Source organism: Poecilia reticulata, linkage group LG18 (genome assembly GCF_000633615.1).
Source record: "Poecilia reticulata strain Guanapo linkage group LG18, Guppy_female_1.0+MT, whole genome shotgun sequence".
Taxonomy (NCBI): domain Eukaryota; kingdom Metazoa; phylum Chordata; class Actinopteri; order Cyprinodontiformes; family Poeciliidae; genus Poecilia; species Poecilia reticulata.
In genome coordinates, this window is record NC_024348.1 from 16132066 (window position 1) to 16149768 (window position 17703).

General features: G+C 37.2%; 1 protein-coding gene across 3 annotated transcripts in view; it reads right to left on the bottom strand.

Annotated features, from left to right (window-relative positions):
- Positions 1-17703, bottom strand: part of kcnip4a (potassium voltage-gated channel interacting protein 4a) — a 138242-nt gene that overhangs the window by 114764 nt on the left and 5775 nt on the right. Inside the window, exons 1-2 of one of the 3 annotated variants that reach the window (XM_008435800.2) lie at positions 7842-7940; positions 5581-5732 (exon numbers count right to left, since the gene is read on the bottom strand). The exons of the other annotated variants lie outside the window; for them this stretch is intronic. Of the exons in view, the coding sequence (XP_008434022.1) occupies positions 5581-5719 (139 nt within the window). The 5' untranslated portion in view covers positions 5720-5732; positions 7842-7940. Of the gene's footprint in view, positions 1-5580; positions 5733-7841; positions 7941-17703 lie in introns of those variants that run through there. 3 annotated transcript variants of the gene reach the window in all.

Sequence of the window (17703 nt, forward strand, 5' to 3'; positions counted from 1 at the left end):
GTGACAGGAAATGCATCTTTAATGATGAACAGTGAGCTCCTCAAATGACCTGGACAAAAGGACCCAGATTGGTTTCAGCCAATGCCAGTGGACTGTCTTTGTGTTGAAAAGAGAAGCATCTCAGTTTCTAAACTCAATCGACAGGATAAAGTGTGAGAGTTTTCGTCTGTCAACATGCTAGTTAAGGTACCAAACAAAGCAAATAGTTGCCCATTCCCTGCCAATCCCTGGCTGTTGTATGCTAATCCCCGTTTATGTACAGAAACATGAAGGTTGTAGGTGATGCTAGTAGAGAATCAGAGATCTCATCCATGTGCAACTTTGCTGAAAGTCCTTCTTGAATCCTGAATTTTGTAGCTTCTACATGCTGTTCGTAAAGTTTTAAGAGAGAGTATCAGTGAAATCAAACCACTGCTAGCAATTATTTTCTAAAATAACCCATAATAAATGCCAAATACTTCATTTTATAAATTAAACCACAATAAATAAATTCAAAACTTGTGGCATTCATTAAAGGAGAAAGACATCTACCTTTTGCAATTCAACAACAACAAAAAAAGGTTTGTATTGGAGCCATTTAAAGAAATGAGACTAAGTTTTATAAATCTAAACTTAAATCTGAATGGTTGTTAAAAATTGGTTTTTAAACAACAGCGGATCAGTTGATTGACATTTATGCATCTCTGGACACAAGAATGCAGAGACGGTATTTCAACAACTTTTTTCTTTTCCTCACTGATGTAACATCCCATCTCTGGCTATTAACTGCATAAGCCAGCTCTATAAATAACACCAACGTCAGAGAAAAAGCATCACCATTGGATCCTCTTATTCTTTCCCCAGATGTAATTTTTCCCAACACATGAATCAAATGACAACAGCCTGACATGTGTGCGTCTCGACCGGCCAGCAGTCCCCCATGGCAATCGCTCTCTTTCTCCTACGCTCCAAACTGAGAGGCTGCATGCTGCCTCAACTTCTCCTCCAATCCATCATTGCCTCTTTCAATTTCCACCTTGGCCCTACAGAGGCCTGGACTCTTGACCAAGTGGGAAAAAGATTAAAATGGAAAAATGTTGCTTCCCTGCAGCAAGAGATTTGCTTTTGCGGTTTGTGGGTCTCCCTCACTTCCACTGTGTCAGTGGGCATAAATATGCTAATCAAGGACAAACTTCCCAGGAGTCTCTTAATAAAGGCTTACAGGTTCTGCATAATGTAACATTTGGATATCAAGGTTCAAGGGTCTTGTAGGAAACTGATATTCCAACTTCTGGATGGGGCTGTAAATTCTCCACAGCTCATTTCAACTTATTCTCAGGTAACTGTGGGATTTGAATTGGACAATGTTGAAGATATTAAGAGTTCCACATGTACTTTCTCATGTGGATTCATTAGCCTCAAATTGGTTGAAGCAGAAATAAATCAATTTGCCCATTCCCCCTGCTCCCTGAAGGACACGACCCTCAGCCGCAGCCTGAAGGTGAATGTATTCTGCAGCACACCGCTCCAGAGTGAACTACAGCCTGCACATACTCTGTGTCTGCAGAACAGCGTGTCAAAGCCTGCACGTCTGAAGTGTTTTATTGATCTGTGTAACACTGGCCACATTGTTTAAAAGGTGAAAAAGCTATAAAACAATAAATAAAAAACATAAAAAAAGTGGGATTAAGATGCACCATGAATTAAATTTCAGGTTAAATACACTTTTTAAAGCATGTTAGGCAAACCGTGTTTTACTATGCTCAATGCTCCATAAAGCAGTTGATAAGTACCATGAATCAAAGCTAATGGACCTTTGTTATGGGTGTTCAGGCATAGCAGAATGCAGAACAGTATCCTTATTTGCATCTCCTGATCTTCATATTAAAAATCCAGGCAGAATCACTATTCACTGCAACAGGGGGAGCTTTTAGAGCCACTGAGTTACTGGTGCAGTGCAGCGACTTAGAAAATTTATGACTGTTTCAGAACCAGACTGTTGGAGGGGCTGTTATGATATTGGGGTGGGTCTCATCCTGCAGAGCTGGTGAATTAAATTTTGTTACACAGCAGTGATATTGATATTCTATCCACAGTCATTCCATGTGGACACAAACATGGAATAATGCATACTTGGTGAGTTTTAAATTCCGTTTTTATGTGTGCACTTCTGAAGCAAATTACAGACATATGCAACAACTACGCTATATTATCCTTTATGAGTTAAATTAGCAAATTAGGTTCGCAATCAATTCTGAATGCAGTTACTGGCAAAATTACACGTGATCTGCTGCCATCTGCTGGCAGCTGATATTATGAGCATGAATGTATACCTACCACTGACCGCAATGAAAGAGTTTCAAACATACGGTCATACAGAAACATCATTTTTCACAAAATTTGCAGTTTTATAACAGCCTGATCTTTTCTAGAAGGTTCTATGGAATAATGAAGTTTCATAATAATTTCACAGGCTTTAAGTTTGAAATATTTCTGTAAAGAATAAATATTCATAGTGTTGACCTTTCCATTTTGAGACTTCTGCAGTTTGCCCAGGGAACATTTCTCACAGGTCTGGGTTTTGTTGTGCAACCGTTTTCTGGGGACAAACCACAGTTTCAAGATGTGGGAAGTTTGCAGATCGTCAAATTTTAAATATTGATCCCTGAGCCACTTATTGGTCATTTTTGCCTTAAGACATGTCAATGTTAAAAAAAATAATAAAAAAAATAAAGTTCTTAATGACTTGATAAATGGTTTAATGGGTTGAAATTGAAGTCACTTTTCAATATTTTTGAGTTGAGGAAAACAATTATTTCAAGCACCACTGTATCTTAAAGCAACTTCAATTCAGCCAGAATGCAAAGTAAATTAGCCTGCCCTATCATCACAGTAAGTTCATTGAAATAATCTGGACTAAAACAAGTTGAAAGTTATCTTTTATTGCATTTGAATACATTTTAATAAATTAATTGCATTTTATCTAATAATTCTTCACAGAAATGCATGTATATATGCAAAATATCTAACATTGAAAAACAATTTTTACCAGAGTTTTAATCAAGACTGCACTGAACTGTACTGTGCAACCGATTCATTTCAAATGAAAATAAAAAGTTTTTGATTTTAAGTTAAGTCTAATAAGACAGTTCTTGTGACGTCACACGAATATCTGAATTAAGACAGTCTTCAACCCAAGATATTACAGTTCTTATGCAAGCCTGAATTCAAGTGACAGCAGTGATTCATTAAATCTCCTCTTCAAGCACGAGAAAGCAACATGGGGTTTGCTTATTCCTGGACGCTCTACTGAGCACGGTCATGTTCGGGAGCCTGAACGTCCAGAGGGTACTACTGCCACCTGGCAGGTTTATAGCATGATCATTTGCATGCTGAGAGGTTATTTTGAGCGACACAGGAGGGAAGATATCATTAATATAAGACACCACCTAATGAGAAGAGACAAGAGACCCATATGTTGTACGAACAAGCGGGAAAATAGTGAGGTGCAACTCAAAAACATGTCTCTATTACATGGAAAATTGGAGAAGAAAATTCACTATACAAGGATTTCACACAGACCTGTGGAAAAAATAAAGTGTTTGTATCCCTTAAATCCTTGAATTACAAACATAAAGTTTGGTTTCTTTGAATAGAACAACACAAAATAGTGAATATTCTGATCATTAAAGTTGAAAATAATAAGAAAAATGTTTGATAAATTTCCTACAAATAAAAATCCGTAGTGTGGATTTATGTACAGCCTTCCCAAGTTAATGTAGAATCACTTTTGACTGCAGCTGCAACAGTTCAAGTTCAGTCAGACTGAATGAGAAGGTAAACAATGATTTTCAAGATCATGATGCTGTTTGTTCAACAAACCTGGGAGACTTTCACAGAACGGTCAAATATATTTTTACTAATTAGGTGATTTCTGAAGACAATTGGTTGCACCAAATATTAATCAAGGGCATAGGTGACTGATTATAAATGCACACCCCACAATTAAAATTAAATTCAAAATAAAAACTGCATAAACAAATAACCATTTATTATTTTCTTTTTACTTTTACACTTATTTGCCTCTTTATGTTGGGTTGGTCATAAAAGCACAATAAAATGCATTAAGCTTTATGGCAGCTTTATGGTATGAATACCTTTGGCAAAAGTTGCAGTGGTTTGTCACAGTTTGATGCAGCTACCTATAACTTCAACAGCATGGCACAGTCAAAGAAAAGCAGCCTGCTTTGGGATAGAAGAATTAATTTCCGATAAAGAAAAGAAAGTCTAAAATCAACGAAGCCAGCAGCAACACCTGGACCCTGCTGGAGCTCCAGGTGCCTGTCTAATATGAATAGAAATATAGATTCAAATGACAATTTCACAGCTACACACATAAAAATGGAGTGCATACACAACAAGAAAAGTTTGATTGTGTGATCTACAAACTGCACCTGCCCTTTTGACATAAACCTAATCAGCACCAACTACAAATAATCAAGACAAGAAAATGGCTTTTTGGCATTTTTCTTCCTCTGCAGGGAAACAAATAATCACAGATGTGCTTTAGAATTCCCTACAGTAATATTCATCACAGTCTATTAGCATGCTAAATTAAAGCCAAACTCAATTCGTTTATCATAACAACTGACAAGGCACAACAGAATTGGAGAACATCTGTTTCCACGTTTTATTGTAATGTCAGAAATGCAGCTGAGATACACAGCAAATCCAACGAAGCGACAAGATTGACGAGAACAAAACTGCCTTCTCCAACCCTCTATTTTTTTTTTCTGACTACACTGCTGGCCAGTAATAAATGTAGAGTAGAAAGAAAACATACTATTTTTTAGGAGAGAACTAAATCTGCATACATCAATGAAATCTTTTTGGGTTTAATGCTAGGATAATAATTTGATTTAGATTGTTTAAAAAGTAATGCATCTACAATTGTCAGTGAATTAAACAACTCATTTTAAAGTTAAAATACAAATCAATTTATAAAATGGACTTTTAAAAACAATACCACAGCAGGAGAGATTTGTCCTTTTTTTATAAGAGAGAAAGGCTTTATTTCTACACCGAAGGGTTTCTTCAGAATAACCTCTTTCTGCAGAAAAATGTCAGAGGTCTGTTGAGATTATACATCCTGGCAAGGAATCAATACAGAATGAGATACAAACCAAAGTAATTCACAGGACCTGTTCAAGGCACCATCAGTTCTGGTCATATTTCACTGGTGATCCTTTACGATCCAACAATATAAGGTTACTGCATGTTAAACTGTGCAAAGATCCAACAGTGTTGGATCTTAGAAATTCTGTTGCTGTTAATTTCAGGTTAAAACTGTCCATTAACAAACTACTTTATACTAATGAATTCTTTGCTAATGCCAGCCAATAGTGTGTCAAATAGCATTGTGCCCAGGTTGTTTGGTTTCGCTCTAACAAAACATCTTTAAATTGGCAAATTTCTGTAACTTGATGTTCTACAGAAAAATCCAAGAACACAAAACTGCAAATAGGTTAATTATCAAAAAGGTTTTCACATTTTTGCATCTGTATGGTCATTCTTATCTTGATTAGTTTGCTGCTATGGTACCTTTAGGGTTTGGAGAGGCCCAGGTTACGATGCGGCGTACCAACCAACAGTTAAGTAGGACTTTCTTGGAGAAGCCATGGTTTTTACGCAAGTGCAGCTGGTCTTCCATCCACTGGGTTCCCTTGGTTGGTGAACACATGCCTCACAGCTCACTAATGTATCAGTGGGGGAAAAAATACATAACTTTATATAAAAAGGATGGTTAAAGTGCATTCTAGCAGATTTCTGTGACTTTTCTGCAAAAATAGTAATCATCAGAAAGCTTAATCAAACGTTTACCATTTGCACCGGCTAATAAAAACACAAACAGCTCCTACCAAGGTGGTGTGCAAAGATAGTTACAAGTACCAGTACTATGGTACTTTAACTATGCCTTAAAACCAAAAGTGATACAAGATCTCATACCTTAATATCGTGAATTATTAAAACAGCCCGATATTCTTTTGTCAAAATGAAGTCTGTCCCACAAAGCTAATGGTTAACCAGTAGCGTCTCTTTTGGACCCATTTGTTCATGCTAAATTAAGGGCTTAACACCAATTCAAGACTAATAGGAGATTCTTTTGAATACACAATAAGATTTATAAAACATTTTCTATTTATGGAAAATAAATAGGAACATTTTCAAATTAGTTGAGTCAGAAGCCATATCAGTTTTTAAGCATGGTGAATATGCAAACCTAGCTACAGTTAGCCACTGATGCTAAAGATAGTATCTGTAACTTCATTTTTAATATTAAAATGTTAACACAATTAACTTCTGTCAGTCCTAAGTCAGAGACAATTATTATTATAACTGTTATGTTATTATCATAACATTGTTTTCTTAATACAGTGCAGCCTTAAATTGGAGCACTTTTTTAATTAGTGCTAATCTAAAAGGCTATTGACTAGTTAAATATATATATTCCCTTTTACTATTCAGAATTTCAACAAGGAACTGGATCGTCAGGTATGAAAAACAGTTTGAAATTGATTAAATCTCTATTCTACTTTATTCATGCAAAACACAAAAAGGATCAGCTAATGTTCTTGAGCCACTTTTCATTGGCTTTTGTAAGCACTATGAAAGTTTAATGTTTGGCAAGCCATAAGCTGCTAATGATGATAAAGTTGGCATCTGGTTTTTGGTTTTTATTGGATGCCAAAAGAGTCAAGATTGTAAGTAAGAGCTTTTCCACAGTTTTTAATGAGTCCAGCTTGCATTTAATCATCTTTAGATCAGAATCTAAAATTTGGCACACTGTTTGCGATCAGAGAAATTTTGTTCTAGCTATAAAAGCACAAAAAAGAGAATTTTCAATCATTGTTTTGACAAAACTAAAGTTAGGGCCTGGTTTGAAGGTTTATAGAGACACTAAACTAAAAGACTATTTCACAGTTTTAAGCAATTGACCACATTTGAGGATCTTGGGTTAAATACTTATGCAAATCTAAGTGGATAATTTTGTGCTGAACAGATATACTTTAAAACACAGTTTGAGATTCAGTAATTATTCATTTTTGTGGAAATACAAAACAAGGAGCATGTTCAGAGTTTGTTCTAATCCAAAATTAGATAAGAATCTACAATATGTGACATCTCCACAAATCTTTTACACCCCTTATTTAAGGTACCTCAAGGCCAGTTTATGATTTGTAAAGATTTACACTATGCAAACCAAAACATTAGGTTTCCCCCAAAATAGTTAAAATCTCATTTCACCAAATTCTTCTGAGCCAGATGTGCCTCTACTGGGAGAGATGCTAATTTTAGGATACTTCACCCTCCAGTTATACACAAGCATAATAAAGGGCAAAACATTGCTGTGTGCCCTTTCTGAGAAAAATAATTCCTTATCTCATGTGTACTGAGCTGCAGCTTCAAGAAGATACATTTTTATTTTAATGTTTTCACATTGGGTTTGAAGACAAAGCAAGCAACACCCTCTTGTTTACTTCTTGCTCAACAATATTAAATTTTTAAATAACAGCAGCAAATATGTTTGACGTGATCAGAAGGAAGAGAAACAATACATCAAGAATGAAAACAATGCTAAATAAAACACGATCAAATGACACCCAGCCTTGGACGAGCCATGAATGCATCACCCTGAAGGTCCAATTACACAAACAGAAGTTAAATCCAAACATCACTGATCACTCAGCTGCTCCAACTGCAGAGCTTTTTGTTCGGTTCCCTCAGATCAGCGATTAGCATCATTCTAAGCAAAGAAATTTAGATCGAGCAACCATCAGCTGTTCCTTCAGGCATTGCCTTACCTTGAGGTAAAAGACAGAGGGTGTGCTTCTTCTGCTTTCTTAGATCTGCAAGTGTTCCTCAGGTTTCACACAAGCTTTATCCCTTTCCTGAGCGGATCAACAGAGTGTAAAGCGGGTGGTAGGAGGAGGAGGAGAAAGAGGAGAGTGGGGGCTGCACAATAAAGCAGCATCAATGAATGGAAGAGAGACTAATACACTTCCTAAAGGACACAGAGGCTACAAGTTAGAGGATGGATTTAGAGGTGATAGTCAGAGTCTCTGGAAGTTGTTTTTTATGCTAAAATACTTTCAACTCTATGCAATTAATTTGTTGGCCAATTTAACTGTGTTAATTTAATAAAACAGTTTAATAGAATTTAGGCTATATAAACCTCAAGAACTGTGTTTATCTGCAGGACTGTCCTGGTCACACTTGTCAGATTGTACAAAATAGCATCTCATTTCTGAAATAAATATTTTTCTTAGCATTGTTTCTTTTTTTTGCACCTCAGTAGTGTTTGTACAATCCATTTTTGGGAGTTTCCCAGTTGTTTTTTGAGCAATCACAACACTTCTGTAGCAAGGCAGGTGGTTTGTTATTGGGTTGGCAGCATACCAAGGAGAGTGGCATCAATTTCAATGTCAATGTCTAATGCATTTATATAGCACTTTATAACAATAAGGACTGCACCAAGGTGATTTACAGCAAGCAATACAGATGGCAAAGAGGAGACAATAAAGGATCAAGAAACTGTGAAATACATTAAAAACGTAGGAAAGGTTGAAAAGCAGAATCCGGTTATCAATATTAACTAGGGTTCAAAGTCAACATGGTCTTTGAGAGTTTCTTAAAGTGATTGATGCCCTGAACAAATTAATGTGAAGAGGTAGGTTGGTATAGAGAACAGTGCCAGCTACTGCAAATAAATTTGGTTATTTGACTTTAGGGTTCTGGATGCAGATTGTTAAAGGTCACAGTGAAAAGATGGTTCCAGACCATGAAGAGTCTTGAAGACTAAGAGAATCTTGATATAATCCTGTAAAAAGCCAACACCGGTGTTATTAGCTTACATTTTCACCTTCTCTCAAAGAGCAAAATGCAGCATTTCTAACAACCTGTAAACGATGGAAGGACTGATCAAAAACCCTTAGACATGCAATATTCTAAAGTGTGTAATAGTAAAAGTATGGATCCTTGGGGACAAAGTATAATCTTTCACTAAAAGTCACAGCTGAAAGAAACTTCATTAACAGTGGCACCAAAAAAAGTGAGTCACTGAAGCTAGATGGCCAGTTTCCAGAATACGTATAACAGGTCTTAAAAACCTGTGATTTGAAAACCAATATTTTACCACATCCTTTCTTTAAAATATTTTAATAATAAACCAATGAAGTGATCGAGTTACAAGTTTTCTCATATTCTTTTTCTTGCTTGTAAGAAATACAATTATGACTGTTTGATGGCATTAACTCATGTATATGAATTCACAAACATCAGATCCTGTACCTTGATAAATAGTTAAACTTAACAGGATACAGCAGGATCCACTAATTGCTTCCACTGAGTGGATCAAGGGTGTTCTGTACCTGAGAAGACGGCAGGGGGGAACCTGAATAGGGAACCGGGAATGCAGCCACGGTTTCTCAGCAGGACAAGACACGCTCACGGCTGAACAGATTGATCCCTTGTTGTGGGATGTGGACTGATGAATGTATGTATGTACAGATATTTTGTTCATTGCGTCGTAACGTGCAAGATAAACTGGCACTGAAGAGGCCTGGACAGCTTAGTGCCTACTGCTGAATTATTTATGTACAAGCATCAGCTGATCTCAGCTCACTGATATTTAAGACCACCCAAGCTCACAAAATATCAATTGTAAACCAGGTATCTTTTACTCTCAAGTCTAGACATTCAAACTCAACAATAGCAATGCCATTTTCTTCTATGCAAAGTAATGTTTAGTAAAGTTTATTTGGAATGCGCAGTGCTGGCCAGTGGATTGTAGCTGTGTCTATGTTTTGACAACTTTAAAATTGTCCTAACATGAAGCTGCAAAATGTTGTACAATGTTCCCTTGGTTTCTCATTTCCAACAATGGATTTAGTGAATACCTTTAAGCCAGTGGTTCTCAACCTTTTTTGAGGTACCAAACCCCCCAATTTCATATGCGCATTCACCGAACCCTTCTTATTCCTCCTCCTCCACTACACCCCCTCCCCCCACCCCGACACACAACATACGTTGCGGTATTCTGATTTAGTAATGTAATTAGCTGTGTTACCACCCCAATGCCACTAGAGGCAGTAGCAACCCCGAAAAGATGCGACTAAGGAGCAGATTTAGACTATAGAATTTGGTAAAAAGAGTGGAACTCCTTCAATCAGTGCTCCTCCGCAGCTCTGATTGGCTAAGCGATGTAACGTGATCCTCTGCAGCAAGTGATGGCAAAGCGGGGCGCGTTATCATAGACATCAATACGTATTGATGTCTATGCGCGTCCTCACGACTTTACACAAGTGTGTCTTTACCTCCGCGGCAGAGGCTCCGCCGAACCCCTGGGGTTCGATCAAACCCAGGTTAAGAACCACTGCTTCAAGCTATGAGAAAGGTTCATTGTAGATTGATCTAGCGTTGGTAGCAATTATTAGATCAATATTTCTTTCAACTTTTGGGAATAAACCAAATTACCTTTTATTAGAGGCAACTGCGATTTCAAAATGCCACAACTTTTCTCATCAAAAGTTAGGTCTCCCTCATTAGGAGATGTCACGCCCAGCTCAAAGGCGAGGACAAAAAAGGTTGACAGACGAGCGGATCTATAGAAACAATCATTTATTTGATGACCAAGATACGCTCCGGGAGATCAAGCCAGCCAGTCAGAGAGAAGTGTGGACCAATGCTGCTCGTTCCGGTCTTGTCCGGAGGGCAAACAAGCTGCCAGTGACTGACTAGACGTCAGTCTTTATCATCTGCCGGTGAGTACAATTAACGGCCCATCTACCCGCTTCCTGAAAAGAAACCAGAAAACACAGGACTAGAGACACCTACTGGAAAGGAGGAGATCGTCACATTTGCATTTGCTGTCCACGTGACGTCATGTGGTGCAGGAAGCCGTTGCACCACCAGGGGGCAGGAAAGAGGACGGGGTCCTGGAATAATAATGAAAACTCTTGAAAATGTCATATACTCCACACTGGCAATCAAACTATGCATCCATCCATTTTCTTACACCCTTGTCCCTCAGTGGGGTTGGGAGGGTTTGAGAAAAATAAATAAATTATAACTCATTTTGAATGCATGTCAATAATTCCTGGCTCCACTTAAAAATCATACCAGAATCATGTATTCAGACCAAATATTAAGTGACAAAGGACTACAAAATTACCAAAAGCATTTAAGGCCTACAAAATTCAAAATAATTTTTACATTTGAAAAAGAAAAAATCTTAGTGATTATTAGTTTATTATTTTAGGAAATTGACTTAAAACATGAACAACACTACTAGTTTTTATTGTTGCATACCAGTAATATTCATTGGTTCTGTCTGCCCACAACTCAAAACTTTCTGGGAAGCCCTGAGGGTGAATCTAAGCTGTTATTATGGGCTCAGGGTATGAAGGTGAGAGCTTTCAGTCTGGCATCATGTTACATCCACATGTGAAGCTCTTATTTTGAGGTAAAACAGGAAGTAGTTTATGGGCCACTTTGTTGGGAAGCAGTAAACTACTATATCCTAGCCAACAGTACATTCTTACTGTTAAAGCATTAAAGAAGTCCAATTTAAATAATTTATCTAGCAACATCTTGGGCATCTGGCAGAAAAAAAGACATTTGAAACTGTAAACCACCAATGATGCTATTATTTAATTTTTTTATGTGTGTGTTTGATCATCTCTAATCTAGGCAGAGTGCAACCTAAAGTAAATATTTAAATAATTAGCAATATCAGAAAAAGAGAGCATTTTCAAATCCTGATTGACAAAAGGGTCACTTTTGTATGAGAATTTCAGACCAGTCATAGACCAGTAATAGACCAGTCACACCTAAATTTGATTATTGTACACCATTTGATTATGACTTATGCACAAATGAGTGATTTTCAAACTCCAACTCAAAATGTAAAAATGTAAATAAAAAATAAGGTATTGCTAAAATGTAAATTTTTTTTAGTGTGTATCAAATCTCTCAGTAAGCTGGATGTATCTTTACACCTCTACCATTTAATGACATGCATTTTGTATTCAAATGAAATCAAAGGTGATATACTTAGAATACATCTTTTCTAAACATTTTCAACACAAATGGAGATAATTGGTGGCAACACAGACTTATCAGTGAGTACCTAAACCACAGGAGAGCTGTGGAAATTACTCAGTAATGAAACTTGTTAACTCCAATAAGATAATAAATGGTAAACAATCACCAGAGCCTGCTGCCAAAATGATGCCATTAACAACTCTCAACAGAACGCCATCAGTGCAAAGACGAGTTTTAAACCCAGGCTTTGTTGAAAGATTACATCCCGAACCAGAAAGCAATACAGCACATCCAGGCAGGCAAACCACAGCATATTTCATGCAGACTAAAGTGGACTACAAATATGTAAGTGGGGTGGAGCCCTAATCACAAGTCATCCTCTCAGATTTGATTATCTGTCCTGCTCAAGATGCCCAATGAAAAATTCCTGAAATATAATCCACATACATTAGATGCTAACAGAAGCCCTTAAGGTGCTTTGTGGTTTGCGTAAGAGAAATAAGAGTGAAGCTTCAGATCTCCTCCACATTTTTCCACTGCCTCTCTGATACAGACACCCACCTACAAGATTTATCCTAAAATCAATTCATGCAGCTCATGTGGAATGGAAATGTTTGTGTTCTGTTATCAAAGCTCTTGCTATATCTGTGCATAAACAGCAAGGAATATAGAGGGGGGGGGGAAATCTAGCACATTTTCTATGCTGATTGAAACTGCAGCTCACCTTATTAAAAAGCATTCTCAGATGTGCTGAGGAAAAGTATAAACGCTAGAAACTAGAGGTGTGCCGCTCGATCGGTCACCGATCATAATCGGCCGATTTTCGTGAAAAAGTGCATGATCGGTGATCGGCGATCATTGGCTCTTGTTGCCGATACCAATCACCTGCATCTCATTTCGCAGCCTGCCTGTGCAGCTGGTCTCCTCTTTCCTTCACACTGCAAACACGCAGCAACAAATCCTGAGCGATGTGGAACTATAACGCACTGAGTGAATGGGGAAGTTTGTGTGTTGTGGAGGAAAATTGAAGCACGTCAAAATGCATCAACACAACGAAGCTAATACGACATAAAAACAATGCCATACTTGACGGAGTTTGGCTACATCGAGGCTCACTGCAGTAAAAAAGACATATGGAGGATCAGATAGCAGGTAAAGCAGCGCACAGCTACAAACAATTACCCGGATTAGAATGACGGTAAGAAAGCTAAACAAATAACCCGCAAAATTATTTAAGTCTTCGAGCTGCGATGTAAGACGCTGGTTCTGCTCTCGCTGTTGAACCGCTGCTACGCGCTACAGGTAGCAATATTTCACAGACGGAGCGCCGCTTCTGCTCCACCTGGTAGTGACTCTCACACCGAACCTCTGCTTAAAGCTGCAGCATCTAACTTAAAAAAATACATTTTACATACGTATTAAAACTTTCGCTGTCCTAACATGAGACAGATAATCTCTAAAAAAAAATAATCGATCTCCTCCCTGCTCTGCATAATTACTCCGCTCAGTCAGAAACAGCCACTCAGAACTGGCAGTAATCAGCTAGCCGCTATGCTATCAGGAAGTTTTCATTCAGTAACTCAGGATTGTTTATTGTAATGGAACCTGTATTTCCCTTTGAATGTTAAGTTTTATACTTGAATTTTTTTGGCAATGTTGAGAGGTTTTATTTTGGSTCTTTGCATTATTTAGCCTCTTCAGAGCCTTCATATGTTATCAGTCTGTTAAAGATAGTATTACCGATAGCAGTACAATTTGCACAATGCCTGTTTTGTTTAGTTTTCTTCTTGAAAAAAAGTTATTAAAAACAAGCTTTTGTCTAAATTAAGGCGAATTCATGGTTCCTTTTTCCACATAATGTAACCGGTAGTGTTTATGATAAAAAAAATTATAATAATAATTATGTGATTGGTATCGGTGATCGGCCCTCATTTGTGATCGGTATCGGTGGGAAAAAACCTGATCGGCACATCTCTACTAGAAACATCTTCCAGAAGAAACAAGTAATCTAAAGTAGCATCGTACCATCTTTCTTTTAACCTCTAACTCTTTGTAAGGTCTTAAAGGGATTCTAAACCTCAGAATCTACAGATGGATTTGGAGAATAATAATGTAGCATATTGTAAAGAATAGAAAACGCAGATAAAAGACAGAAGAATTTGTTTAAAACAAGCAGAGCATTTCTAGAGAGTCATCCAGGATAAACAGGCTCATTACAGAGGTCATTACCAGCAGAAAAAGAGGTTTGTAACCAAAGGGTGTCCGCTGAATTAAACACGCTCACCTCTATTATCTTTAACGACCACTGAAAACTTTACTGAACACAGTTAGCTTCTTTTACTCATTATCTAAATAGTAAGGAATTTTATGGATCAGTGAAACAAAATGTTTGGATTCTGGGAAGTAAACTTTTATTTTGGCCTAATAAAAATTCCCAGTAGATTTAATTTGTCAAGAAGTTGAAATAAGATTGGGTTGGATATAAATATAGATGCATTTTCCTTGGCTTGTGCCAGTGCACCTGTGGTGCTCAATTTACTAAAAAGTTTAGTTTATCTTAATGTTCCTCGTCAGATGTTTGTACTGCTTCAGTAATAGTAGGCTAATATATGACACATCCAGTAAATTGCTCAGAGATTTGTCTTTGAAATAACTTTCAGTCTGAGCAGACTGAAAGTTGCTTTCTTGGCATCATTGCCCGATTAGAGGATCAGCTGGATCAAAATTTCTATCAGTATCTCTCTGATTAGACCTCAGGTCCAATTTCTTAATACCTGAAAATCAAGCTGCTCCACCTCCTTCTGATGCTCGTATTACCATCTGCTTTCGGTCAGAAACAACCAATCAGAGCAAGGAGAAAGATCAGCACCGTCAATCATGCCTGTGTACTCGCTGCTCAATGTGCTAATGGCGACAACTTATCTTTACGAGAAAAGTGTAAAGGCAGGCAGAGGAGCTTGATTTGTTCCACAGATTATTTTTCTCTTATACAGACACGACATAGAAAACAAACAATATGTAAAAAAAAAAACATTGTTTATAAAAGCTACCTACTGGAGCTTTAAAAAATTTTGCTCTCTGCAATGTAAACTAACATCTGACAGAACAGATGAACAAGTAATGAATTGTTTGCAAACTTTTAAAAACTGTTGCCTTATCTTTCCAAGCCTTTTATAAACTTATAAAAATGCACACGAATTCCATAGCCACTGCAGAACACCTAGCACAGTTGGGAGCCATAAACCAGAGCGCTCGTTATTCTCTGATACAATTACTTGAAGCAAGCTGCTCCTTTCTATGCAACTTCCTAGTTCCAATGTGAGGGTGGGTAGAGTCCCTGGTGGTTTAGAGTTACTGGGTCAGCTAGCAGTCAGAGAAAGATATTTCAGCAAACACACACCTGTTTCTTCCTGATTTCTCACACACTGACCCTTCCCTTGTCCTATGAAGTTGAAGCTAAAATTAGAATTCACGAGGGAGGCAGCCTGAGGGATTAAAGAAACTGCAATGCAGTAGTACAGAGAAGGGACCTTCAGTTAGTAAATATATCGTTATTTACTGGTGGTTTATTGTGATTTCAATTTTAAAAATTGACTTGATGGCATTCAAAACTCAGTTCATCTTCTTTTGAATTAAAAATCTCCATTTTGGGAAGCAAACATAGGTTCATTTCATTTCTCCTGCAATTAAAAAAAGCCTGATTTTGGCATGTTAGACCAAATATACTAATACTACAGCAAATGTAACAACCTAATGTAGACTAAATAAAAGAGTTTTACATAAAGCACAAATATTAAAGTGAAATGGTGACATGTATGCAAAGTGTGTGCAGATTTCTCTGTAAAAAAAAGTGTTGGAATGCCTCCATAAGCTATTGAACCACAGCGTCTGCCATCTGAAGATAACGGCGGGTCTTTATCGGTCAGCGTGTTCACAGACTATACAAGCGTCCAGAGGGAATCGAGGACACTTTCTGTGAAAGGATGCGCGTCAGTGTGGTAGTCAAGCAGACAAAAGGACCTATCGTATCCGGAGGTTTATGTTGTAAGGTCACTTTCATTTTCTCAGGAGACGCACTTCATTTTCAGGTCATTAAACAAAAGGGGCGAGTCGTTTCTCACTGCATAGCTAATGCAGGCTTATCAGGATAGTTGCCTAACATTTCTAATTGTTTGGAGAACCATAAAGCACTATACAAGCAACTAATGCAGAATTTAAAATTTATTTAAATTGCTTAAATACCCACTCAGCAAAGCAAAGTTAAAAGTGTGAAGTTACAATAAAAATAATTGTGTTTTGATGTATTGAATTAAACTCTGTGCACTTTAAAATCCATTTTGGTTTTCTACTAATCGAGATCAGTTCACTTGGGTAACAATAGGCCAACAAAACCACATCATCCAGAGATGCAAAGATTACAATCTCGTGATCATTTTCTAATGAGACAACATTGGAATAGTATTCATTCAAACCTTTCTCCCACAAATCGTGACTAAAGAGACAAAGTCAAACTATCTGTGCGAACATGTGCCGTAAAACAGGGTTTAAATAATTCAATCAATGACAAAAGGCTGACATTTTAAACTGTCTTGCATCTTACATTGGGGACTAGCATAGTAAGAATTACTAAAACAGCAGCATCTGTATTTCAGATTTCTGAAATGCTGCCAAAACCAGCGTGGTTTTTGACAGACATTTTATAAAACCCAACTGATAAAATGAAGTAACTGTACTGGTACTGTACTTGCTGCTGGTCAGCCTTTTTTGCATCTATTTAAAGTCTCGCTCACGCCGACTCTCCTTCAGCAACAATAAATTTCAGATGTCAACTTCTTATATCTTGTCTCTTCGTCTAACTTCATTTTCAAGCACCTGACTGATACTGTAATGGCAGACAAAGAGTTATCTCTGCTTAGTAACTGCAACCATTATCTAAGGCATTTTGACCAGTTAAACATTTAGTAGTTATATACATTGCTAATTTGATATAGATCAGATTTTTGAATTTCAGACCAATTGCTAAGTCTGATTGTCCGATTCTGCCCACCAGCTGATTTTTTGATGTATAATGTAAAAAAAACGCTCAAGACGTGTACAGTCTCAAACCATACACCCTCTATATCCAGTACACGAACACCACAAACAGAATCTGGCTGCTTCACAGTGCAGTCGAACGTACCCTACTTTAGCCTAAAGCACTTCTTCCTTGTTCAGAGAGATGAACTGGGAGAAAATAATAAACTACAATGGCTGAACATAACTATATTTTGTTTCAAAATTAAACCGGTTTTAAATGGTTAATTTCACCTTGATTTTACAAAAAAGCTAATGCAAACAACAATCATAACAAATGACAAAGCTAATTAGAAGTCGAGATGATTATTTTTGAATTCAAGATGCTTTCTTTATTAGGTACCATGTCAGTGAATTACCTACAATTTTTAAGATGTATATAAAAAAACAACAACATAAGAAGCACTTGGTGAGAGAATCCATAAAAGGAACAGAAGCAAAAAGAGAACTCTTCAAAGTATATTGTATTTCCACAATCAGCCACATGGTGGCAGCCTTGCACACGGAATAGAAGAAACATACAGCAGATAATTCTTTACTTTTTTACAA